General features: G+C 36.4%; 1 protein-coding gene across 1 annotated transcript; it reads left to right on the top strand.

The window, feature by feature from the left end:
* On the top strand, nt 1-27,504 carry LOC145997078 (serine protease 1-like). The gene is made up of 10 exons (XM_083133696.1): nt 1-114; nt 2,576-2,690; nt 4,934-4,966; nt 18,483-18,515; nt 18,976-19,035; nt 19,923-20,074; nt 21,474-21,565; nt 22,314-22,417; nt 25,177-25,385; nt 27,181-27,504. Exons 1-10 carry the CDS (start codon nt 10-12, stop codon nt 27,325-27,327), a joined length of 1,050 nt encoding a protein of 349 aa, XP_082989822.1. The 5' UTR covers nt 1-9; the 3' UTR covers nt 27,328-27,504.

The following is a 27,504-nucleotide window of genomic DNA, read 5'->3' as shown; positions in this document are numbered from 1 at the left end:
ACAAATTAAATGTTCAATATAAAAGTCACGGTCACTCTGCATAATTGTTGTGTTTCTGCTTTGTTGCAACTTCACGGATGCTTAGTGTACGACTACTGTCCAAGGAAGTTTTATGTAAATATTTTAACTTTTAAGGAAAACTTATACTTTACTACATAACAATTAAATTATATATATTCAATGGCACAATCGTTTCAAAGAGACAGAATATAATTCCGTACAGTAGCTTCCAAAAATAATACGCTTTTTAATTGCACAGTGTGTTAATTTTAATAATAAATCATTTCGTGACTTGTAAAGATTCTATTGTAATTCACGTATCAATAATGAAAATATTCAAAATTTCTATTTTTAATTTATTTATTTATTTTATTTTAAATGGCCATAATATTTATAAAATACTGTATCAGACATTTTACAATGCAATTACCTATTACCTAATAATGGACACTTTATTGAGTCTTGATATTTTGCGTCGCTTTTCTTCCAATTTTGGCTAATCGCGACGATGAGAATGATGATACAATGAAATTGGTGACCGATACTCGCAAAGAACATCCACCTCCGGTCGAGATTCGAATCCGGGACCCAAGGCGTCGTATTGCACGCTTATTTAACCACTTCACCACGGAGGTGGACAATAGTGAACAATCAATAGAGCTTGTGGTGAATAAAATTTTCTCTAGAAAAATGTTCAAAATTATTTGAGGATAAGTTAGAGTTATTTCTAAACAAACTGCGATATAATTTTGTTTAAGAAATAAAAAATAGATATTTTAACGGGAGAGACGCTATAAATATCGCTCACTTTTATCCTTAGATTCCTTCTCAACCTGTGGAGCGAGGGTCCCGAAGAGGCGTTTTGGTTCGTCGCAAAGTCGGGCTCGAAAATTTATTTAATGTGTCTTAGATACCTATTACATTTAAATTACTAAGATATATTGTTTTAACAATTTAAATTCATCCTGTTGTAGTAGTTTAATCTCTACATTTCTGTTATTCGCGCTCTATCATTGCTTTTTACCGGCATCTCCCAATTTCAGCATATGTATTTAGTTAGATGTTAGACTAGACTAAATTAGTCTTTTAAATTACATATTTACTTTTCTAGAATGAAGTACGTGTAATTTGTTTAAGCAAGCGTAAAAGAGGGCTTCATAAAATACTCCATGTTAGCAAGAATATGAATATAATTGGGTGCACATTCCTACAAGTAATTCTGCCGGCGACCTTACTTATGTGTCCCATGAAGTGTAATATCCTTCAAGGTGGGTCCCGGTTTGAAAAAGGTTGAGAACCATTGTCGGTCATTCTTATTAGTAGACATCGGATTTTAGGTTTTAACCTATTTTTTCCTTTCCAGGTAAATAAGAAATAACAAGTTACGTCAGCGTTTCATTAAAAAACGAAACAACTGATGAATTTTATAGCGCCTAAAATAACCTAATTTGCTTGTTAGAACCTATTTTAGGTTTATGCGCCTAAATCAAACCTTGATGTTTAGATTTTTATATATATTTGAAGGTGTTTCAGGATTTTTATGTCACGCAGAGGTATTTGCTCGGTTTGATACAAAACAAAATCAACGACTAACGTGTTTGAAACACATTTTCTGTCGTTTTCCCTTCCTTTATTTTCCACGCAGCTTTCTTTTCCTTTCCTTCTTCCATAAAAATAAAAGCTAAACTGTGAGAAGCGTCAGGGCATTTATACAATAAATATCTGTAAATTCAATGAGATTTAGATTAAGAAAAGTTTCAATTTTTCACGTCTATGCAGAAAAATTCATGCAGAATTCCCGGAGCTACTAATTCGCGGACAATTCCCGGAATTCAAGGATTTCCCAGTGACTAGCCACCCTGTATTGTGCAGCAATTCATATATACTTAATTCATTCTTCAGATCAACAAGCAAATTTTGCTAACAACACAAATATAGGAATACAATAATTTGTGGATAATTTTGAAAATGATGTATGCAAATGAAAATTTGGTTAGAAAATTAATATTTGGTTGTTACATATAGCTATTAAAATTTCTTACGGTTCGGTTGAAATTTTGTTTTTGAAGATGTACCAAATCAGTATTTTTCAGGAATTTTGAAGCATTTTTTAAGTTTCTTTTGGAACCTACTTCAGGATTTTTCGTGCCTAATTTAAGAATTTTAGAACCTATTTTAGGATTTTTAGAACCTATTTTGGGACTAGTGTTGCCCACGAGACGAGACTTTGGCCTGTCTCGTCTCGTGGAAATGCTGTGAAATGCTGTCTCGTCTCGAAAATATTCGTTTGTGAAAGGGACACATGATCAATCTCGTCTCGTCTCGAATTTTTAAAAGCCTGTCCCGTCTCGTCCCGTGGGCAACACTATTTGGGACTTTTAGAGCCTATTTTAGGAACCTGAAAGCACACTTTTTAGAACCTAAAAATCCGAGGTCTACTTATTAGCAAATGCAGTTTATAACCCAGCTAAAATAGAATTCTGTGCATGGAATCACGTAACATCTTCATCACCACACCTTAACGTTTTATTGTTGCACCCTCGCATTTTGGTTGATGGTTACGTTTCCTTCCTAGCGTGAGAGTGAGGTTTGTCTCAGAATTCCAATGAAATACTCAGTCCTTGCGTGTCACTTCTTGTTGCTGCTTTCATTGGCGGAAGCTGCAAAGAGAAGACCAGCGAAAGAGGAAGGTATGATCGTTAATTACACTTGTAGTATTGATAAGGCGTTAACTAAAATGGTAGTGTTATGAGGAAATCCAATCCGTGTCCTCCTGTTAGCGGACAGTTGATGGAGCGAACAGGGCATGGAGCGGACACAACTTCATTGACATGTTATGTAGTGAACTAATCAGTTAGAAAATCTAAACCTCCCGCCCACACGCGATGCTGGCAGGTAGCAACCAGTTCATGGAGCGGACACGTGTTCATTGACCTCCCCCGCCAACCGGGAAGCTTCATACTTCCTGTCCTGTCTCCTGTGAGCTTATTTCATTCTTGTGCGATTAACCTAGCTGTTCGTTCCTGTTAAGTAAGTTCCGAAATTTTAGAATATGGGGATCGTAGAGACCAGGAAAGGGAAACCGTGTGCAATGTTTAACGGATACTCGTTAATACTGCTGATGGAACTAGGCCTAAATTTCTGTAGACGATGTCCTCCTTCCGAAACTGGATTGATACCATGTAAAGAACTTTTGACGTAGCACAAAATGTACGTGTTTGACGAAGCAGATTAATGCTGCTGATGGGACTAGGCCTTCAATTTGAAGGCTGAATACGGTTATCGTACGTACGGGTCTATCGCATCCGTGGGTCTTTGGACCCCCTGTCGCATTGCTGGTGCGAGGCACTACGACAGGCTCACCTTCAGAATAATGAGGTGCCAGAATGTGAAGAAGGCACGCAGTCCCAGGCTGGCATTAAGTATAGACCTTTTTGCACTTCATTGTAAGGATATGTACAAGTTTTGTTTGACACAAAGTGGACGTAAATACAATTCCATCCACGCTTTAGTAACACAATTTCCATCGGGGCGGGGGAGGTCGATGAACATGTGTCCGCTCCATGAACTGGTTGCTGCCTGCCAGCAGCGCGTGGGGGCGGGAGGTTTAGATTTTCTAACTGATTAGTTCACTAGATAACATGTCAACCAAATTGTGTCCGCTCCATGAACTGTCCGCTAACAGGACAGCTCCATCCAATCTAAAATGGAGTAAAATCTCAAACTAAGGTAATTAAGCTACAAATAGTAACTCAATCCGTAGAACGTTATTAAGGGCGAATTTAGAGGGGTGTCCTGAGGGTCGTCGATAACTTCGTAGAGAAAATGAAGGTATGGCTGTTGCGTTCACGACTCGATTCAACTGGCATAGGCGACCAGAAATTGTAGTATCGTGTTCGGTCCCCAGCCAGGTAGGATCATTAATCAATGAGAAACAGAACGTCCCCATTTGACCCACCATGTCCGTTTTGGACGACTCTCCCCTACTTCGCTACATTTTGAATAAGGTGCAGTAAAATTGAAATTTTGCTTAAGAAAATATTGAACAAGCCAGAGACTACATGAATTAGTTCTTATTCTGTTCTAATATTTAAATATTTAAGAAACAAGGAATACGTTACCTAGTAAAATTCGTTAGAAATTTTTTATTCTAAATTTTCGACGTTATCAAAACATAAAATTCTTGTGTATGTCAATCAGATTTATTCTTGTTGCATTCTTTAAGAAATGACGTGGAATAGAATTTGAGACAATTGATTGTCACGAAATTGTCATATAAAGAAAAAATGCAGTTTCAATTGCTTGTTTGCTTACCATTAATCGAAAATGTTCCTTAACGACATGAAATTCTGAATGTGAATTTTGGAGAAGTTGCAGAACTATTATTTTTCTACCACAGTTACATTTAAAAAAAATGGCATACCCTTGTTGATAATAATGTTAAACTCATATTCCTACAATAAGTAGACGACTTAAACACTTAGAACAGACAAAAGTACATCGTATTACATACGCTATTTTACATGCATTTCGTTGTAGAAATATCTTCTGGGAAAATATATAGAATCAAGAAAATCTAACAGGACACGACGGTTTTAAATTAGGACAAACACTATAGTCATGTATGCAACATTTTACAACTTAATTTGATAGATGTAGCCAGAATGCTATATTTATATTTCTGGTGTTGAGCAGAATTATAAATATTTGGAAGTAGTCTGTGTTTTGATTGCCACAGCAGCCGAAGATATATTCCCGACAACAAGATTTTAACCTGCAAGACATCGACCATAAATGAAGAATTGGTATTTCTAAAACTACAATGAAATTTGTCTTAATTGTACATAAACATACTTATACTTTAAAATATGTATTAGGTTGTTTAGAAATAAATATAGCTGTGTAATAATAACTCAACATTTTCCACTAACAGATTATAGAGACTACTATGAAGAAGACGAAACAGGTAATTATGATAATTTATCTTACATGATACATCAAGTTACTTTTCAACGTCAGTTACTTATATATTTCACATTTCTATTGTAAGTGATAATATTCTATTACTTATCACTAAATTGGCTGAAATCTTATGTCTTTTAAGGTTAAGTAAAATATTTTATTTTATTGTACTGAAATAATGATTTACCAACTTGAATATAATCACTTAACTAACTAACTAACTCTCTAGCCTTCTTAAACCCGAAGGTTCATGGCTGCAGCAACACAGGCCTTCCATCTGTCCCTATCTTGAGCAAGATCTATATCCCTACCGATTTCCTTTAGGTCCATCTCAACGTTGTTCCTCCATCTTCGTCTTGTCCTTCCTACAGGTCTCTTACCATCAGGTTTCTCAACAAGAATCCTGTAAACTCCTCTTTCCTCTCCCATTCGTTTCACATGGCCTGCCCACCTAAGTCTTTTTGTAGTTTGTATTCATGTCCAGATATTATTAGAATAATTAAATCAAGAAGTCTTCTTGATTTAATTATTCTAATAATATCTGGACATGAATACAAATTATGTTGTTCTAAATTATGTAACCTTCTCCACTCACCTGTTTCCTCATCACTTTTAGGTCAAAATATTTTCCTAAGGATCTTATTTTCAAATACTCTCAATTTATGTTCCTCTTTCAATGTAAGGGACCAAGTTTCACACCCATATAATACTACAGACAAAATTACTGTTTTGTATATTTTAACTTTTAGTTTCTTAGTTATTAAACTATGACAGTTGTATCATTTGATTAATTTTGTACTCGAGTGTATTGAGGTAGGAACGTCGCTGTGACGTGGTAGACTACCTCAGAGCTCCTCATGCCTCGCGGCTCGAGCGAGGTGGAAAGGGGGCGGTGCAAGTAGTTGAAACGGCAGATCGCTTGACGTCGGACTGGGTATCGAGCAGTGGCTTGACGTTTGTACGGTGTGTAATACCTGCAATTACGTGTTCGTATTGAATAAATAGTAAGTCAAGGAAACTGATTCTTATTACTTCCCGTCGTCATAAGTATGGCGCACGAACAGGAGGACTCGATCGTCTACGTCGTTAGAATCTGGTTGTAGCTGTTAGATGGAAGAATTCAACTTTTTCGTCAGTGATGTTGGAACGTAAGTACTGAACTTTTTCTATGTGGAAAAGAAGAGTGACGAAAAACTTTATCGTGCTGTGATTGTAGCACCGAAATTATAAAATAGTTGTACTGAATACTGCGACTAAAATTCTTAGCTAGCAGTAACGGAAATTGAAAATGGCTACAAAAAAGGAATTGGAGTTTCTCTTTAAACAATTTGAAGCTAGACTCGCGGAACAAGTTAGTAGTGTGAAGGCCGATATTAATAGTGTTGAAGCTAATGTCAAAGCTGATGTTAACAGTGTTGAAAGTAACGTCAAAGCGGATATTAATAGTGTTGAGGCCAGTGTAAGTAATGTAGGCACCAGCATAGGTATCTTAAGGCAAGACTTCGAATTATTGGAAGCACGAGTCGAAAAGAAAGTGTCTGATAATTTGGTCGAAACAAAGGAATGCGCCCATGAACTAAAGGAACAAATGGTCAACTTGAGCACGAAATTGGAAGAGAAGATAAACGAGGTTTCTGTTACGTGTGTAAATCAACATAAAAAATTGAGAGAGGTTTTCGATTCTCATGTAAAACAGGTAGAAAATGAATGCGTAGAAATTAAGAAAACACTCGAAATGAATCAAAAGAAGTTTGAAAGTTTAGTCAACCTTGTACATGGAAATGAAAGTAGTATGAAGGAGTTGTTTAATAACATTAGTGGACATGGAGTTGCTATTGATGAGTTGAATAGTAAATTTAACGAAATTAGTGTTAAGTCTGGACAAACTATTCAAGATCTAAACTTGAGCGTTCAAACCGTTCAACAGAAAATATCTAGTAATGACATTACTGTTAAGGGTTGCTTACAACAACTTACAGAGATTACAAACAAATATGAGGTTCTAGATGATAAGTTGGAGAATATTCGGTATCAAGTTAGAGATTTAACGAATTATTTTTCCATTTTAAGAGTAAGTGCTGAACCGGTAAAATCTTCTTTAGGATTAGAAACTAGAGTACAAGGCTTAGTTAGTCCTGATGTTTCTAGATTGTCTGAACAGCAAAGGGAAGCAAAGAAAGCTTCTTTACCCATTGAAAAAACTGAATATATTACGTTTAGAAAGCAAAGACCATTACGTAAAGGAGAATCTGATTCAGATGTAAAATCTTCTAGCTCTGAAACTAAAGTTCAGTTAAGGGGGCTTAAACGTAAATCTGCAAGTAGCTATAAGAGAGGTACAGTTGCAAAAAGCATGTCAAGAGATAAATTTCATGATAGTAGTTCGGAAAGTGGAACTGATCACAAAAGTAGTAGTTACAGAAGGACGTTTGTACCTAGTACACTTAAGTACTCTGATCTAGATAGGTTACCTAAATTTACTGCAACTAGGATGGATTATTTGGCGTCACAATTTCTTCAAGAGGTTGAGGATCGCCTGGATATGTTAAATGTTCCCAAAAAAGATTACATGAAGTATGTACCAATGCTTTTGAAAGGTGTTGCTAAAAATTGGTTCTCTCAGGAGAAACTACACATTGTAGATTATAGTTCTTTTAAGGTTCTTTTCCTTAATGCCTTTGAAAGTGCATCGTGGAAGTCAACATGTCTTGCAAATGTCTTGTGCAAGAGATACAGCAAAGAAAGTAGACAAACTCTGTTAAATTATTTCTGGTCACAGATTAATTTACTAAATTCCATTCAGCCAGACATGCCAGAACAGCAAAAAACTATTTTAGTAGCCCAACAGTTACCAAATAGAGTTAGAGAAGCAATCTTAAATCAACCTAATATTAGTCTTGGTACCGCTGCGGAATTGGTTGCGCGTCATGAAGCTTTGTATGCAAGTGCTGAAGGTGAAAGTAGGAGAGATGGAAGGCCTGTTGGTATTAGACAAGTACAAGTTGTTAATGAAACTAAAAGAAATCATCAATCTAGAGTAAGCAATTTGCAAAATTCTAATACAAGCCATGAGACTAATGTAAGGAATTCTGGTAATTTCAGGAGATATGCCACTGATAATAATAGTAGTAATGATAGTAGATCTGGTCAAAGGTCTTGGAGAGTAAACCGTTTTCCATATTCTGGTAATAACTATAGAAATAGTAACTTTCAAGGTAGATACAATTATAGTAACCAAAATCGTATAAATGCTGATAATAGTAGGCCTAGGTATAGAAATACTAGTACAAACACTGTGTCACACGATGATGTTCAAAACAATCCTCAAAGAAGTGAACCTAGATCTAGTACTAGGGAAGAAATAGAAAATGGTAATGGTGGGTCTTCACTTAGGGTGAATGCGCCCTGGTTTGTGCCTGAACAACCTTTAAACTAGATAGTGAGTCTATTGTTATTGTGACACAGAATAGCATAGACGAAGATGAGAATATTGTGTCAGTAGCCAATCTTAATACTGAAGATTTAAGAAACAAACTTTGTAATGAAAATTCTAGTAAATCAAACTGTGAATCATGCCTTAAAAATGTATGTAGGGTAGATATTAATTTTTATGAAGACTTGTTAGAAGATGAAGCGAAATATAGTTCTAATAACTTAATGTTACCTGTAAACCTCAGGAACAAAGTCAAGAATACAACTTCTATCTTTGCAAATATTAATGGGATAGAGAGTAAATGCTTAGTAGATAGTGGTAGCGACATTTGTTTGATGTCAGAGAACAAATGGAAAAGTATTACTAGCGAAGTCACCAGACCTAAATTAGAGCCAATAGAAGACATTATTTTGGTTGACTATTCTGGAAAAAGAAAACAGAAAGTACTTGGAAAATTTTCTGTGGATATAGAAATTGAAGATATTATGTTTTTTGTTCAGTTTGTTGTCGTCAAAGATTTAACAGTAGATATTCTTTTAGGTTTAGATTTTTTGTATAATGTAGAGGCTCTTGTAAACTTCAAGGAAAATTCTTTATTGTTACGCACCAAACAAGGTGAAAGGTTAGTTAAATTATTACCTATATCTTGTCCAACTTTTGATGTGAGTGAAGAGGCAGAGAGTAGTTGTCTTAATGTAACCGAAAGTCAAAAGAGGAAGTAACTGTTGCTAGTGTAGAAGATCTTAAATTAAAAGCTATGCAAGCTGAAATACTCGATGAAGATGAAAAGAAGCAACTGTTTGATTTGTTACTTGAATTTAGGATGCTGTTTGATGAAAAACCTGGTTTATGTACTAAATATGAACATCATATTGAATTAGATACAACAGAACCTTTAGTTTCTAAGCCATATCGAATACCTTATCATTACAGACAAAATGTTAGAGATCATATTCAAAAATTACTTGAGTGGGACATTATAGAACTTTCTGATTCACCTTATTTAAATCCACTAGTAATAGTTCCTAAGTCTGATAGAAGTGTAAGGGTATGTACTGACTTCAGGAATATTAATCAACACCAAAAAGTTAGTCAAATTAGACCAATTAATATTGAAGAGGCATTACAAGGATTTGTTGGTAGACCATATGTATCACTGGTCGATATGTCCTCTGGATTTCACCAGATTTTGTTGTCAGTCATCGAAAAAGTATACTGCATTTTTGTTTGAAGGTAGCAATACCAATACAAACGTTTAGTATTTGGTACATGTAATGGAGTACAAGCATTTACGATGGCAATGACCAAGGTATTAGGTGACATTCTGTCAGAGAATGTTATCATTTATGTTGATGATTTATGCATTAGAAGTGAATCTTTAGAAAGTCACATAGAACATTTAAGAAGTGTATTTTCTAAATTAAGAGAGAGTGGTATGACTGTACGTCTCAAGAAGACATTCCTCTGTAAAGAAAAGTTATTGTACTTGGGTCACATTATTGACAAAACAGGTATAAGAGTAAATCCAGAGAGAGTATAGGCTATTCTCAATCTTCCTACTCCGAAGGATGTAAAGACACTTCAAAAAATTATAGGTTGTTTCTCTTGGATGAGAAGATTCATTCCAAACTTTGCTACCATACGTGCACCTTTATATGAATTGTTAAGGAAAGGTAAGAAATGGATATGGACTAAGAAGGAACAAGAGAGTTTTGATTTGCTCAAGAAAGAAATGTCTAATGATGCTAAACTATTTCATCCTGATCTTAATCAAAGGTTTTATGTCCAAGGAGATGCTTCTTTACTTGGCATTGGAGGATATTTGTATCAAATAATTGAAGATGAGAAAAGAATAATAAGTTATGTAAGTCGTACACTGAAAGAGAAACAATACACCATAACCGAGCTAGAATGTTTAAGTATTTTATTTTGTATTGAGAAATTTAATCAATATCTTTTGGGTAAAGAATTTACTTTAGTTTGTGATCATAAGTGTCTCACTTGGCTGAACCATTCGAAGAATTGGAACCCTCGCTTATTGCGTTGGTCCCTTCAACTTCAAAAATACCAGTTCATTGTAGAATACTGCAAAGGATCTGACAATGGTCTAGCGGACTTATTGTCCAGACAATTTTCAGAATCAGAGCCGATCTTGAGGCACATAAACAATAATGTAATGTTTAAAAATGAAGTATTAGATATACCTGTAGGGTTGTTAGTCCAAGAACAGTACAATGATAAGCTATTTCAACCTATTACTGATTATTTGAACAATTGTGAAAATGTAAATGTAAGTTTACCTCAAAGGTGTAGAAATTGGAAAAAGTTTTATAAAGTATGCAATGGAATTTTGATGATAAGAGATTTTCACTTTGAGAACATCTGGAAAATATGTATACCTCAATCTTTAGTTTCTGTAATACTGAGGAATTATCATGACAATATGGGCCACTTTGGTTGTGAAAAAGTACTCAGAAGAGTTAGGAAACTGTACTTTTGGCCTGGTATGAGAAAAGGTATTCTGAGTTATATCAAAGATTGTGAATTATGTATGAGAACGAAGCCGAGTAGACATCCGTCCAAAGGCATATTCCAACAACATTGTAACCAGGGTGAAACTATTTTGTTTTTAGATATACAAGGACCATTAATTAAAGGCTCGCAAGGAGAAAGGTTTCTTCTAACCTTACAAGATGCTAACACTAAATATCTGTTCGCTTATCCAATGAGGTCAGGTACGGCCAACAGTATTGTAAAAGCCTTGCTAGAAGGATATGTCAGGCATTTTGGCATTCCACACAGGTTAGTCAGTGATAACGCCACGGTGATTCATTCTAACAAATATGTGGACACTTTAACAAGCTTAGGTATAAAATTGGCGTATACCCCAATATATCACCCTAGTTCCAATTTAGTTGAGAGAATTCATTCTGAACTCAACCGGCTCATGCGTGTGTTTTCTAAAAACAACCACAAAGATTGGCCGAAATATATAGATGTAGTTGTAAGCTTATTAAATGATAGTGTACACACACAGCTAGGATTTGCTCCCTCCGAGTTACAACTAAATAGAGATCTTAACTCATGTATTTTGAATCATTTTAATTTACCGCCTAATGAAATTTATCTGTGGAAAGATAAGCTATACATGGTTTTTGTAAAGGGTTTCCAAGCAAGGAAGAAAAGGAATGACAGGTACAACTTGCAACAAGAAAATAGACCTGAAGTTAAAATAAAAGACCTGGTATTTGTAAAAACCCATTATCTTAGCAGCCTCCTAGAAAATCGCACTAAAAAGTACTGTGAGGTCTATGAAGGTCCGTATATGGCAATTGACAAACAAGCAACTAATGTATACATTGTAATAGATTTGAAAACTGGCAATATCAGTGGTAACCATCACAGTGTTAATCTAAAAATCTGGAATTGTTCCATTGAAAAAAGAAGTTGTTATTTAAGCCAATTGGAAAAACTAAATCCAAAATTGTACAAACATTTGTTTTGGGTAGATCAAAGAAAGGTTTAGATTTTGTTTAAAATTATTTATATTTATTTGCTATTTTTATATTTTCTTTAACATAAATGTTGTTGTATTGATTATACCCAGTGTATTTGATCATGATGTATACCAGCTTAACTGTAACTACACAAAGTATGAGTGTAGATAACACTGTGTAAATTATAAATGGGTATTTTATTTTGTAAAAATTTCACTTGAAGGAAATTTTTCTCCCAAGAGAGGGGAGTTATGACAGTTGTATCATTTGATTAATTTTGTACTCGAGTGTATTGAGGTAGGAAAGTCGCTGTGACGTGTAAGACTACCTCAGAGCTCCTCATGCCTCGCGGCTCGAGCGAGGTGGAAAGGGGGCGGTGCTAGCAGTTGAAACGGCAGATCGCTTGACGTCGGACTGGGTATCGAGCAGTGGCTTGACGTTTGTACGGTGTGTAATACCTGCAATTACGTGTTCGTATTGAATAAATAGTAAGTCAAGGAAGCTGATTCTTATTACTTCCCGTCGTCATAAAACGAGAAGACAAAAGTTTATGAAGAGAGAAGTAACATGCATTTCCTGAATTAGGCCTACTTTTTATTTCCTCTTTAATATCATTTTCATTTGTTAATATTACTCCTAAGTATTTGAATTTGGAAACTGGTTCAAACGAGTTGTTATCAATAATTAGATTTTGATTATTACCTAATACTTGGTTTCGGCCTGTAAGCATATATTTATTTTTCTCTTTGTTAACTTCCAAACCTATCTCTTTAGCAGTTTTGAAAAATATTTTAGCATTATTCTTAATTGTATTTATATCATCCCCTAATAAGCCTACATCATCTGCATATGCTAACAACTGAGTCACACCATTTAATTTTAGTCCTTCGTTAATTTCTTTTACCTTCCTAACAGCATATTCTAAGGCAAAATTAAAGATCAATGGAGATAATTCATCTCCTTGTTTTAACCCATCATGAATTGTAAATTTGTCAGACATTAAGACCCACACGAATTTTACTTTCTGTTTCACTGGTGCATATTTTTATCATATTAACAAGCTTCTTAAGTATTCGAAACTCGACTAATATATTATATAATTTATCTCTTTTGACCGAATCATATGCTTTTTTGAAATCAATGAATAGCTGATGGACATTTTGATTATATTCTTTTTTTAAAGTGTCTGTCTGATGTGAAAAATTTGATCTGTAGTTGATCTGTTATGTTTAAATCCACATTGATAATCACCTATAATTTCATTAGCATATGGGGTTAATCTTGTTAAAAGAATGTTAGATAATATTTTATATGTTGTTGAGAGTAGAGAAATTCCACGGTAATTATTGCAGTTCATTTTATCACCTTACAATTATGGATTCTTTCCACTGTTGAGGCATTTCTTCTTTATTCCATATTAAACAAATTAATTTATGAATTTGACATATTAACGAATTTCCGCCATATTTAATTAACTCAGCTGGTATTAAATCAATGCCAGGTGCTTTGTTATTCTTAGCCTTTTAATAGCATCTTTAACTTCAGTCAAGTTAGGTTCTGGAACTAAAGGTTCTGCTGTGTGCACTTCATTTACTTCTGATTTATCTCCTACATGAACATTTAAAAGGTAACACAGGCCTGCGAAATTGAAGTTGTTGAAAAATACAAGAGACGTGAACGCTGAGTTTTATGTTATTAGGTGTGCTGATTACGAAAATGACCTCCATGTTTTTCCATCACGTCAGGATTTCTTGTAAAATCGATATCGATATGTTTGCTAAAATCCTATGTAAAATGGAATTTTCTCTAACAATTTTGCATGCACTATCTGGCAAGAGTGGTTTTCATCCATTTAAATCTATGTAAAATCGATGCTTGGTGATGCAAATTGATTTATTAGCAATTGAATTTATTTTGTATAGGTTTAAATGGAAGAAAACCACTGTTGCCAGATCGCACGAGACACCTCTGGTCGAGATAAAAACACAAAGTTCCCTTGCGTTTACACTTTCAACATCCCATTATGGTGAAGTTTCTAGAAAAAAGCACCAACGTATTATGTTCATTTGTGTTTATTAAGGTAACGTACATAAAATAGACGATTGACCACGAGGAGCAATGTATGTGTACATGAACGTTTGACACAAATTGTAAACTGAACAAACAACAAAACCAAACACAAACAAAGTTTATATTAAGTACGTACCCTTTTGCCTTTGAAACTTCTTTTTGACGTTCTTCTTTTATGTGCAATCTCAGGCCTCTCTCGTGTTAACATCTAAGAGTAGTCGGCTAACATGTTCTTGTCCCATTGCACTCCATATCTTTAATATCTTGGTGGAACCTTTCACCCTCTTCTTCGCTGACTGCTCCTAAAGTTTCGGGGAAATAGTCCACATGTGAGTGAAGGAAATGTAGTTTGACACTCATGGAGCAACCCAAAGCTTGAAATTTGTCCAACATATTCATAACAAGTGCTTTATAGTCAGGATCTTTGTAATTCCCCAGAAATTTACTGAGCACATCTTTGAAGGCAACCCAAGCTTCTTTCTCCGTTGTTGTCATGCTAGTCTCAAAGTCTTTATCCTTCATGAGCTTGCGGATATCTGGACCAACAAAGATTCCCTCTGTCAACTTGGTTGCAGATAAACCTGGAAACCTTTTGCACAGGTATTTGAAACAATCGCCATCTTTTGGAATAGCCTTGACAAATTGCTTCATTACACTTAATTTGATATGCAACGGGGGTAACAATACTTTTTTGGGTCAACTAAGCTGTTCCGAATCACATTCTTGGTGCCTGGTTCAAGATTTTGTCTTTTAGCCCATTCTTTCTTGACCCAATGTTGAGTCTTTGCACGGCTGTCTCACTCACAAATGAAACATGGGAACTTTGTATATCCGCCTTGTTGACCAAGAAGGATGGAGATAACTTTCAAATCACCGCAAATGGTCCAACCGTTGTCGGCATATTTTATTTTGTTGAGGACGAGAGCCAGGTTTTCATAGCGTTCTTGTAAATGTACCGAGTGTGCAACTGGTACAGATGCATACTGGCTTCCGTGATGAAGAAGGACAGCTTTCAGGCTCCTTGTCGATGAATCTATAAACAGCCTCCATTCATCTTTATCGTAGGTGATATTAAATTTGCTCATCAATCCGGGAACGTCAGAACAATAGACCAGGTTCTCCGCTTTCTCAAAGTACTGAACAAAGTCCTTTTCTCGATTCCTGTACCAATAAAAAGTGGTTCCTTTGGCCAATAAACGTTTTTCTTTCAATCTGGAGCCCAACAATTCAGCTGCCTCTTTCGAAAGGCCCAGATCTCTAATCAGATCATTAAGTTCAACCTGAGAGAAGGGCTGAGGTGAATCGCCTCCAGAGGGCTTATATTCGGTATCGGAGCCTTGACCGTCTGGATGTTCCGAGTCTGAAGACTCTGAAGAGATGACTGGTAATTCAGTTGGAGGCAGAGGCACTGGCACATAAGGTCCATGAGGAACGGGACTTATGGCCGATAGAATGTTCTCAGGATAAGAGATTAGCTTGTGATTTTTTCGGTTATACCCACGGACATGGCAGGCACAAAAGTAACAATCATCACAGTGGATTCTCGGCTCCCTCCATGTCATAGGAACTCCAAAGCGCAAAGCAGTCTTCTTTCCGTTCAGCCATACGCGTAGATCATTGAGACACTGCACACACACATTATGAGGAGCCCACGAATTGTCCTCGTCTCCGAGTTTCATGCCAAAATACGCAATATAAAGTTTTCTCACATAGTTTGTAATGGTCAGGCAGGGACGAAAGCTATTCCACGCCGAAACAACATATTTATGGTAAATGTTCATACAAATCCAATTACAATTAAATTTTTCAAGAAAACTTGACGTGATAGACATATTTCTTTATTTTCTTCGAACTCAGCACGACAAAATACATAAAGTTCACCTATCACTTCCCTTGTATTTTTTTCATCGCAGGCCTGTGTAAAGTAGTACTTCCATCTATTTAGATTATCGCTTGGGTCAGCTAGAAAATCACCGTCTTTATCTTTTATCAAGTTTTCTTAAGGTTGCCACCCCTTTCTAAATTCATTTACACCTTTATATAAATCTCTGATATTTTTGTTTTTGCTGTTTCGATTTCGATAATTTTGCTTTTCAAGTAATCTCTTTTTTACTTCTAAACATGCGGTTAACTTCTCGCTTTATTCTATTATAATTGCTTAGATTTGTATCATCAGTTATTTAACCACCTAAGTCTAGCCTGATATCTTATTTCTATTAGATTATGACATTCATTATCAAACCATGGCTTACTTTTTCTTGGTTTATGGTATCCTATACTTTCTTTAGCTGTTGATTCTATTGCATTACGTATGTTTTCCCAATTCTTATTTACGTCTGTTTCATTTATATTTTCATCATCATTTAAATCCTGCAAAACATCAAATCTATTTCTTAATTTTTTCATCAGCAAATTTTCCTGTATTAAATTTTATAACTTTTAGATTTTGTTGCTTATGATTTATCACTGCAAGTATTTCTCTTAATTTAGCAATTACTAAATAATGGTCACTGGCACTGGTCTATGTATACGAACGTATGCCTTCTCTTATCAATGAGGATATGATCTATCTGATTATGAGTTTTACCATCTGGAGAAGACCAGGTATATTTATGGATATCTTTATGTTTAAAAGTGGTACTTTTCACAATTAAATTCTTTGAGGTTGCAAAAGTAATCAATCTTATACCATTGTCATTACTTAATTCATGAAGACGTTCTTTACCAATCGTGGGTTTAAATGTCTCTTCTTTGCCAATCTGTGCATTACAGTCACCTAACAGAATTTTCATATCATACTGAGAAAATTTATCAAAGACCTGTTCTAACTCTGCATAAAAATCATCTTTAGTATTATCATCTTTATCTTCCGTTGGTGCATGAATGTTTATTAAAATAATTTTACACCACCTACCCTGTAAAACTGCATATGATATCCTATCATTAATAAATTCTACTGTTTTAAGAGCAGAGATAATTCTATTATTTATGAAAAAGCCTGTTCCAAAATTACGATTTTCAGTACCACCATTGAAAAAAGTATAATTTTTAGTTTTACAATTCCCTTCTCCTGGCCACCTAACTTCCTGGACAGCTACTACATCTAATTTATACTAAACTATCTCATTAACTGTACACTGAAATGCCCCAGACCGGTAAAGGCTCAGAACATTCCAGGTGCCTAATTTAATATCCTTATTCCTAATGTAGATCTTATCCTTAGTCCAGGGACCTCCCAAAGTAGTCCCCGCCCGGAGATCCGAATGGGAGACTATTTTACCTCCGGAATATTTTACCTTTGGAACATCCATGGCCTCATATTGCTGTTTCTTGACATGTCTTTTTACAGTGCAGAGTTGTCAGCTCTACGCCTAACCTCCAATATGAATGGAGGACTGCACCTGTCGGTGGTCAGCGGATCCCTCGGATCTAGCTGGGAGGATCACATTGTAGTCCACCATCCATACCCCACTCCTGCCGATAGTGGGGGACACTCGTATAGCCATGACAGGACAGCTCTGTAAATCCCAAGAGAGCAAAATGTTGACCATTTCACTCTGTTGGTTGACAAACTGCAGTGAACAAGTCACTGAGCGATGAGGTCGTCACATCCTTAAGCCTGAAATTTGTCAGGTTTGAATTTAATCACTTGCATAATGGAATGTCTCAATTTTTATGATAACTAACTCTGTCATTCCTAAACCCGAAAGTACATACGACTTCCCCTTGACCCTATCCTGGTCAAGGTCAATCAGTTTTAGACCATCCTTAGCAAACACCAATATGGCGTCAGAATGTTGTCATTCCACATTTATCTTGACCTTCCTACATATCCCTTGCCACCAGATCTTCCAACTAGAAGATTTGTATTCTCTTTCATGTGTGCTGCACATCGAAATCTTCTTGACTTAATCATTGTTTTTTTTCTTCAAATGAGCATGTAATAATTACCTTAGCCAGTTTGGTAGCCAGAGAGAAGCATGCTAATTTCTGTTTCAAGTATGTTGATGGTTAACTAATTCTTTAATTTACTCATGATGAATGTTTGGATGCATATTAACAAGCATGTCTATCAAATTTCGAACTTGTAACTCATTTTATCTCAGACTCTTACGCTAACCTCTAGCGAATGAGGTTCTATAGTAAAGAGTGTAAATGTAGTTTTACTTAATTCAGCCATAGTTCATTGAGTTTGAATGCAAGTGGATCAAACGTTCAATCACTTACATAGAAAATCCTTCCTTGGTATGTGTATATTTGAAAATATGTCAATAATTAACATAAAGAATAAGAAAAACCTGAATTACTATAATTTAAATATTATTAATATATATATATATATATATATATATATATATATATTCATCATTAATACTATTTTTTTTGCTATTTTATTTTTATTTCTTCGTATTAGAATTATTTCCTTTTTTATCACAATAGAATTTTTATCTTGAAATTTTAATCCACATTGTACATTATATTAAATGTGTAATTCAGATAATATAATTTTATATTTACAGAATCTGATGAAAATGACTACGATTCAAGAGCAGGTACAGTATATCACTTAATTGGTACAATTATGCTCAATATGCAACCCAATAATAAATCTAGTTATGTTGTTAATCATTCTTGTGGTCCACTAACTACGTGATTTACATATCATACGTTTATATAGACGAAATCTAGTACCTAAGAGAGAGATGTGTCCACACTCTGCCAAATATCATCTAATTTAGCCTAGATTCAAATCCTAAAACGAGCAAATCACTAATTCCTACAACAACAACAACAATAATAGTGTGGATGACCTACTCTGCGGGGAATTGAATGTGATTACAATTTTGGAAACATTGGTTGATTGATTGATTGATTTGGTGTTTTAAGTCCACTTTATGCACAGATAGGCTAATAGGAACAGGGCCTACTGAAACAACGTATTGCTGAAATGATTTACAATGACATTATCTTTACGTGTACAGTTGTTCTAAGTATACATTTTATTCATTGCAGAAAACGAGATAAAACGAAAGAAACATAATCGCATTTTCAACGGAACCAGTGCATATCCAGGTAGGTTAAGTTAATGATTTTACAATATATATATAATTGATTGATTGATTTAGTTTATTTTACTTCGTGGTGTGTGCCTCTTGGCTATTTTGCGAAGATGGGGATGAGTGATGAAATTGATGAATGAACATTAACAAACAACCAAGCCCGAGCGGGATTCGAACCCGGGACCCTTGGCGTCGCAGCGCGATGTGCTAACCACTCGGCCACAGGGTCCGGCATATATATATTTATATATATATATAACTTCTAATACATTCATCCATGAAAATATTCTGAAAAAATGTTACTAGCGTCACAATAATAACGGGAGAATTCTTTGTGGTTTGAATAGTTGTTTTAAGTCCACTTTATGCAAAGAAAGGCTAATCGGGACTGGACCTACAGTTTAAAGTGGCATCCGAACCATTGTGCCATGTAGCTCCACCGGGTATCGAACCTGGACCTATTGATTACAAGGTGACTACCATTACGCCATAGGGGAGGCCCTACAATGGTTTTTATTCCCATTTCAAAGTAATGTTGATGTGTGTACACACCACTCGTTCAATATTTCACAAAGTTTCTTCTCAAGACTGGGACGAATATATGTCAACGATACCATTATTGAAGATACATATTATTCATTTATTCCATTTATTGTAGAACTCTACATATTGGTTACGATTACTTGTCTCAAGAGTTTTAACATAATTAAATTGAATGTCAGTTTCTCGTGAGAATATTGAACATTTATTTTTCGAAATGTTCCACTAATTGCTTGAAAAGTATTTAGAGATATGCAATTATTATTTTATCAATTTCATTAACGGGTCGTGCTTTATTATGTTCGGTTTTGTTCGAGATTTGTAGTACAATGCGTTAACAAGATGTCTTTTCCTTCTTAGGCAAATTCCCATACGTTGCTGCCCTGGTCGTGACGAACGTCTCTGAACATGCAAAAGTAGGAGAGGTATTGTGTGGTGGCTCCATCATAACATCTATTTGGATTTTAACAGCTGCACATTGTACAGAAAACACTGTCCTAGGAACATATGAGGTAATGAATGAATTAATTAATTAAAATTGTGGGTGCGTTAACAAATAAATGGTCATTTTGTACCTTTCAAAGTGTACGTGGAAAATCCTCTTATCTTGAAAAGTGGGTGTAAAATTGCCCTTGAGAAAGGTTGAAAGTACAAGGGCCTATACGGACATACACAACACGTTAAAAAGGTAATGATACACTAAAAACTTCCTCAAAATTGGGGTAATATTATCGAACATTACAACCTTCGAAAACTAGATTGCATTTCTCTGCAATTAACCAGTGCTCTACAATGCAAGTTTCAATATAACAGGGTCATTTTTGCAAAGTTTAGAATCATGTAGGTTTACATTTGTGTTAATCCCAATGACTTATATACAGTAGCGGCGATTGGGTTCCAAAACCGGGGGGGGGGGCAAAGGTCCCAAAATTATTGGGGGGCAAAGATAAAGTTTAGCACAGTGCGAGAGCAAAAGTGGCAAAAGGTGGGGGGCAACTGCCCCCCTCGCCGCCACTACTTATATAATTACACCATATCAAACTGCATACATCCATAATGTATTACATATATATATATATATGTGTGAACAGTAATGGAGGAAATACTTACCCCATTGAACCTTAATGCAAATAGACTTATGGGGAAAGCATTTCTTTCTTACTTATAATTTTACTAATGTGATGCTTTCTGAGGATTATAAAAAGGTTCATGTCTATCTGTTTCTTAATCGTTTGTTTGATTTTTTCAATTCGCTTCGCCTCTTTTGGCTAATCGCGACGACGAGGATGAGTGACGATGACCCCTGCCGTCATCGTTGTGATAACCTCCGCCACGGTAAAAATAATTTGTACTTTCACAGTCATTTTATAATTTCCCTCACTTTACCACCTAACTGGCAGTACAGTCTTTCCACAAAGTCTCCATACACTTGCGTGCAAAGAAATAGACCCACCTCACACTTTTGACATAATATGTTTACTTGGTCTTATTTTTTCTTCCAACTGTTTGGAGTCACATAAAATGTTTATCCAAATGGAAGCGTCTAATCCTACTTATATGTAAATAAAGTTCAGTAATAAATATGTATGATGTTAATAACTTTAATAACATTTTATGTCAAAAGTGTAATGTGGGTCTATTTATTTGCACGCAAGTGTACATATCTGACTCTAGACTTATAGATTCACGTTCTGGGTTCTATTGATGTGAGTGCAGATATCACGTCACCCAACAGTCTTTTCTAGGGGTCCTGTTCTGTTGAATTATCCATTCCCCATCGGATCGAGTTTGAACATCTGAAATAATTAAATGCCATGAATTCACATGATAGTTAAGAAAATAATTTATTTTAGGTTAAAACTAATTTTAATTATTACCACACTCCATTAAAAATCTAAATGCATTTCATAGGTCGTGGCAGGGGAATATAATATAAGGAGGATAGATGGTACCGAACAGAGAAGGCAGGTGCGAGAATATTATGTACACGAGGATTACTGCAGGTAAGTACAGTTTATTTTCAGTTTCATGTTAACTAAAAATATACAGGGTAATTCAGAAAAGCGTGTATGTGTTTCTTTCAGTAATCGTTGTTAATATAAATAAAGCGTAGAACGACTTCTGTTTCACAAATATCTAATGTCATCATATTATAAGGAAAGGGTCCATTCCCTGGCGGAGGTATAATGGATCAGTTCCCTCTTTGAAGGTCCAATCCCGATTTGTTTATTTTACCACAAATTGACCTAAACAAAAACATTTTAATTTTCCTGATGTAAATGTTACATAAAGCTACATTTAATATATAGAAAAATCTGCATATTATATTTCCAGTGGGGCCTCCCCGATGGCACAAGGTTGAATGACGATTTCCAGTGTTCGATCTCTCATATATGCCTATCCGCCTAAGTATAATGATGTCCAAAATTAAAGCAACAAACGGAAATTCTTTTCCGTATGTCCATTCGACCACATAATACGATCAGGTGATAGTAATATTTATGACGTCATATACAACTGGTTTAAGATAGAAAATAAACTAACCTTAATGTGCCAGGATTTATCAACAAAAAAATCGCGATATCAACACGTTAAACTTGACAAATTTATCAAAAAAAATTATACGAGGAAAGGATTTCTGTTTGTTGTTTTAATTTTGGACACTAGTGTATATGTAGAACACGCATGTGCAAGATTCAATCATATGTCACAAACGTATGAGAAATTATTATTGCACCACTTCTGTTTCAGTTGGAAAAGAGGCAATGATCTTTCTTTGATCAAACTGACCTCTCCATTGGAATTCAACAGATTCGTTCGCCCAATACCTATTTCAACCAGTGGACCTAGAGAAGGTGAGTGTTATTTTTAAACCAATGTATTGATCGAAATTACGAATATTAGCAATAAAATTGCAAATGTTTCTGATCAGCATGCGGTAGAAATAATGAAAACCCAGAATTTGTACATTTTAAACTATACAAAGAAAACATTATTTTATGAGCACATGCAATATTTAATAGGAAAAGTTATGAAATGTTGTTCTCAAAGATAATTTCTTAATTTTGCAACCTAAAAAAAAACAATATATTGTTTGTACCTTGGAAGGCATGATCCATTGCTGGAAGAAATAGTAATATTGTATGGGGATTTATACCTAGCTTTCAAATGATTGTAAGAAATCGTAGGGAAAAATTACACAAGAGATCCAAATCAACAAAAATACCAAGAGAAGCTCGAAGGTTTCTGTACCCCTGAGTAACTACGTTCATTTTTTATATACGCATGTACGAACCCCTTTTACGTCAGTGGCTGAGGGACCCCGAAAGGCTTACTTGTCTCCGCCCCCACCCCCTCCCCCCACTTCCACATTGCGGGGTTTTGCGGCTTGTAGATCCGGCACTGCTCGAAGTAAATAGATTCTCTAGAATTAATTTCAGGTATAATTTAAAGTAATATATCGTTACGAGCTAAGGGTCTGTCCCAGGGCTGGTCCCTGGAGACACAATTGGGGGCGTTAAAACCTTAGCCGTACCGGATTTCACCCTCTGTAGCCGAGGGTAGGACCAGCTGACCAACGGGTGACAAGGCAGAGGTAGAGTAGGTAATTAATGTAACACAAATGGAATAGTTAAGTGATTGAGTTTTATTTGGCAAGCACTCCAATAGAGAAGTTAGGGGACAAGGTTTAGCACCATAAAGGGGCAGATACTTATCTCCGGATCGCCTGGGCGCTGGTCCCGCTGGCTGGCCTGAGGCCTCTGGAGCTGGACAGGCCCCGGCTTGGGCCCTTCGGCTTCTGGGCGGCCCTGTACACGATTATCCCCGTCCGGCACTGTCGCCCTCTCGCAACCCGATCTGATCCTCGACGTTCTCGTTGGCGTCTCCTGCTGTCGGGAGTTGAGAAATGCTTAGGATAGGTTTTCCGGGTATGGCCGGCAACGATATTGTTGCATTTGTTTCTAGAAAGAGAGATATTTGTACAGTTTCGAATTTTCTACATCTCTGTGAAGTGAACTAAAAAGGTATCCTAAATTTTCTGCACAGCCAACGGAAGAAAATCAGCACAGCGCAAAGTCAAAGGCCTGTATCCAAGAATGAATGTTTCATCAGAGTGCGACAGATTCCCATTAAAATATCAATTGTACAGAGTTATTCATAAGTCCGTGAAACACTTGAAAAAAATCATAAGACATGAACTACTGAAAAAAAATATATTTTCGTAATAAAGGTACACTCTCCAAGATTTGTTTCCAATATCAGAAAGGTCAGAAATACTCTGTGTGTCCACCTTTAGTGATGCTGCAAATGTCTACCTAGGTATGCAATAATCCATCTCATTACAGACGTGATGAGAGCCACGGCATCGGTTAATCGGTCCCTGAGATCCTGGATATTACTGGGCAGTGAGAATAAGTCACAAGGGGTTAAATCGGGGGACCGACGAGACCAATCCATTCCTCTCTTCCTATGCGCCCTATTAACATTCTTGGCAAATTTGGTGAACGACATATTGCTACTATGGCCTCCTAGCAGCAAAACACGGCAACACCACACCGCGCATTGCTTGCATAAAATACTTACATTGTTTCTCTTTCTATTGAAGTTACAGTTCTAACAATCCGTTGCGCAGTTTTATTGTTATAACTGTTTTAAATGTTTCACGTACTTATGAATAACCCTGTATAAGTTCCCGAAATAGGTCAATGCCCATCTAAATTCTATGGATACCTTTTCCGACATTTTTCCGTGTGAGATTTATTCTGACGTGCGGGGGCTAGGGTAAGAGACCCTGTTGCCCCACCCTGGGCGAGATCTTGACTATTTATATCATATTTACCAGTTGTGTATTAACGGAAGTATAAGATCTTAGTACACAACATTTTTTTTTTCAAATAAGTTCATATGCAGTGGCGTGCCCAAGGGGGGCTTGGCGGGGGTTATAACCCCCTTTGGCCCAATATTACTAAAAAAAAAGAACATCATATGCAGGAAAAGGTGGCAACATGAGGGCTGACTACTAAAAGATGTATACCAAGCCCCCTCCTCTCGAAAATCCTGGGCACGCCACTGTTCATATGTATTAATAAATTGGATGTTTATAATAATTAAATAACCCCACGTCGGTGTTCTGGATAATAATTTTATGAATGTCAGTTAAAACATTTATTTTTCTACATAATGTTAATTAATTTTAATATAAAACTTTGTAAAAATATCGGAATTTACACGTTTTTTTTAAACATATGTTTATACATCGTCGTATGAGAAGCAGAGGAACTTAACCTCCAAAATTGCGCTTTTCAATTTTCTTTAAGAAAACTCCTCTGTAGAGCTCTACTTGGAATCAGATATCTCCATTCCTAATCCTTAGCAGTAACTCAGTAAGATGGAGTCACGTATCTTCAATTGACTGACTCTTTTCAAAAGTCAGCATTCATTATTGCTAAGAATAAATTATTTCCTCTCTCGTGTGAATTTGACACATTTGAGTCACTCGGGTTCTCGCACGACGATATAGATTTATTATCTCGCCACAACCTTTCCCAAATTCATTTTACCTAAGAAGTTATATTGTTCACGCATATTTTGCCATTTTTGTTATTTCGTTTAGCGACCCTGTGCTTCATTCTTGGTTGGGGAGTGGTGAGGAACACCCACGACAACCACGGGGATTTCCCGGACATCTTGCAGTTCACAGATGTCCGTGTCATGGATATGCTCGACTGCAAGAACGCTTGGGGTGAGGTGGACAGACACATTCGAGTGACATCGAAGCACGTGTGCACAGAGACAGCAACGGACAGCAAGTCCCACTGTCAGGTAATGTTGGAGTAATGCGAAGACACCCAGATGAAGACAAGCTATAACTTATTGAGCATGCTTAGACAAATGACGTTAACATCACGAATGGGCTTCGTAAAAGAGAACAGGACAATACAGCGCGTTCCGCGTAGAGGGTTCGAGAAACAAATGCTCACCGTTTCAAAACAGAGGAAGATATTGCTATGATTTTAATTTGACAAGATACAGACACTCTCCGAGTTTATATATCAATAGTGAATGCACGTGCTTGCGCAATGCGGGAACAAGCCTGGCACTATTCAGTAGAGCAACAGGCAAACCACACTTGGTGGGAGCTTCAATGTCGTTTAGATGTCTGCAGGACAACTCAAGTCGCACACATCGAGTTGAAATGAACATTTTCGTACACTCGGAGCGTTTCTACATCAAGGTATGTAAAAAAGTGTGCTAACAAACGATTATTTACACTTCAAATTATCAATTATTTCTCGGTCCCTGTAAGCGGAACATTCTGTATTCAAAGTCCGTTTCACCGCCAATTGCAAATGTAGCGCTTAAAATTAAATATCCCCTAGTGGCGTAGCGGCCGCCCCCGCAACCACCGCAATACGGGGGGGCGAGGTGTATGGGCCCCACAATGTGCCCCTGAAATATTATATAATCGCAGAAACTCCACAGATAGTGTCGCTTATAAAAAATCGATATACGAAAGGAAACAGAAATTTGGTTCCCAGTAACATCATATGACGATGTCTGCGATAATAAGCAGTGGCGTATTGTCTCAGCTAGAGGGGCCCGGGTAACTTGTCACGTGGATCCCCTCCGAAATGTAAAATTAACTTCTTGCTTCGCAGATAGTAATCGATAGGAAAATATCCCTAATCTCATACCTTTATAGCTAAGCGGTTTGTCGTAAACGTAGTGTAGTGTGTCAATTGTCTACAGTTATGAATCCAGTAGAGAGATTCAGTTGCTCTACCAGTCGATATCTTATTACTACACAATAAACATCAAACTTGGTAATTCATGACCTTTTACCGCTAATATTAGTTTTATACGTGATATTTAAAATGTAACTTCACACTAAATATTTTCAAGGGGGTGGGGGGGGGGCAAGCCTTTTCATATTAAAATATGAGCAGAAAGGAATTTCCCACATTATCCACACCTGTTACTTTTTACTTCAAAGGGGCCCATAAACTCATTACCCCTTTGCCCTAAGGACCATCCCCTACTCTGCCACACAGGGTGCACCGTATGAGTTAAAGGTGGCCCTTATTTCGTGTAATTTTGTGTAATTTTGTAACTTCATTTTCTTACATAGCTATTGAAATTTTGTGGACAAGCTAACTTTTGTGCGAGTATGTCCGTTCCACTCTGGTATCATATTTTTTTTGGTCACTAATGGGGCCCCAAATATTTTACTTGCAGGGGGGGCCAAGAGAACTGCGCTACGCCACTGCTCAGAGCCTTTGGAGACCGTTTGAAGCAACGGATTGCGCTGGAGGCCATGGGGAAGCGAATTCTGATAAACAAGTAGTTCAAATTTTCACCAACAGGTTGAAATGTGGTGCTGGGGCAACAACAACCAGTAATTTGAGTATATGTCGTTAGAGCAGTGTTCAATATTCACCCTGCCAATTAGAATGACCCATTGGAAGCGTAACCACAAGAGTACCACCTTTTAGCACGCGGGCGCTGAAGCCAGTGTGGCCAACCTAAAGAATTGTACGGTGATAGTTCGGATAATTTTTTACTTACCCTCGTATATTATTTATTTTATGCTTGTTTTTAATAATTTCTTCTCTTCCAGGGGGATTCTGGAGGTCCACTGATTTGCGACGGTGCGCTGGCTGGAGTCATCACTTACGGAACCAGTATCTGTGGATCTCCCATTGCTCCGGCGGTTTATGTCAGGGTGTCTTCCTTCAAGAACTGGCTCACGAGTTTTACCGTTTGAGAAATCTTATTATGGATTCGCATACGAATTTCCACATTTTGTAACAATATTCATGCATAGTCCCTGAAACTTAATTTGAAAGTTTATGTCATTAGTAATAAATTTTGTTTCATTGTTAGTAGACATACTATCTACTGTATTACCATGTAAGAATAAATATTTATTAATCAGATGAAA

The sequence above is a fragment of the Lepisma saccharinum genome, chromosome 13, assembly GCF_977018435.1.
Source record: "Lepisma saccharinum chromosome 13, izLepSacc3.1, whole genome shotgun sequence".
NCBI classification, from domain to species: Eukaryota; Metazoa; Arthropoda; class Insecta; order Zygentoma; family Lepismatidae; genus Lepisma; species Lepisma saccharinum.
This window is presented reverse-complemented; position numbering and strand designations above follow the sequence as displayed.

Bases quoted from the DNA above. Each gene is read 5' to 3' on its own strand.
- LOC145997078 (XM_083133696.1), top strand. From the start codon at position 10: ATGTTCAATATAAAAGTCACGGTCACTCTGCATAATTGTTGTGTTTCT. The intron at 4,967-18,482 runs GTAATTATGATA...TTATATTTACAG, and splicing joins CTATGAAGAAGACGAAACAG to AATCTGATGAAAATGACTAC. The intron at 18,516-18,975 runs GTACAGTATATC...TATTCATTGCAG, and splicing joins TGACTACGATTCAAGAGCAG to AAAACGAGATAAAACGAAAG.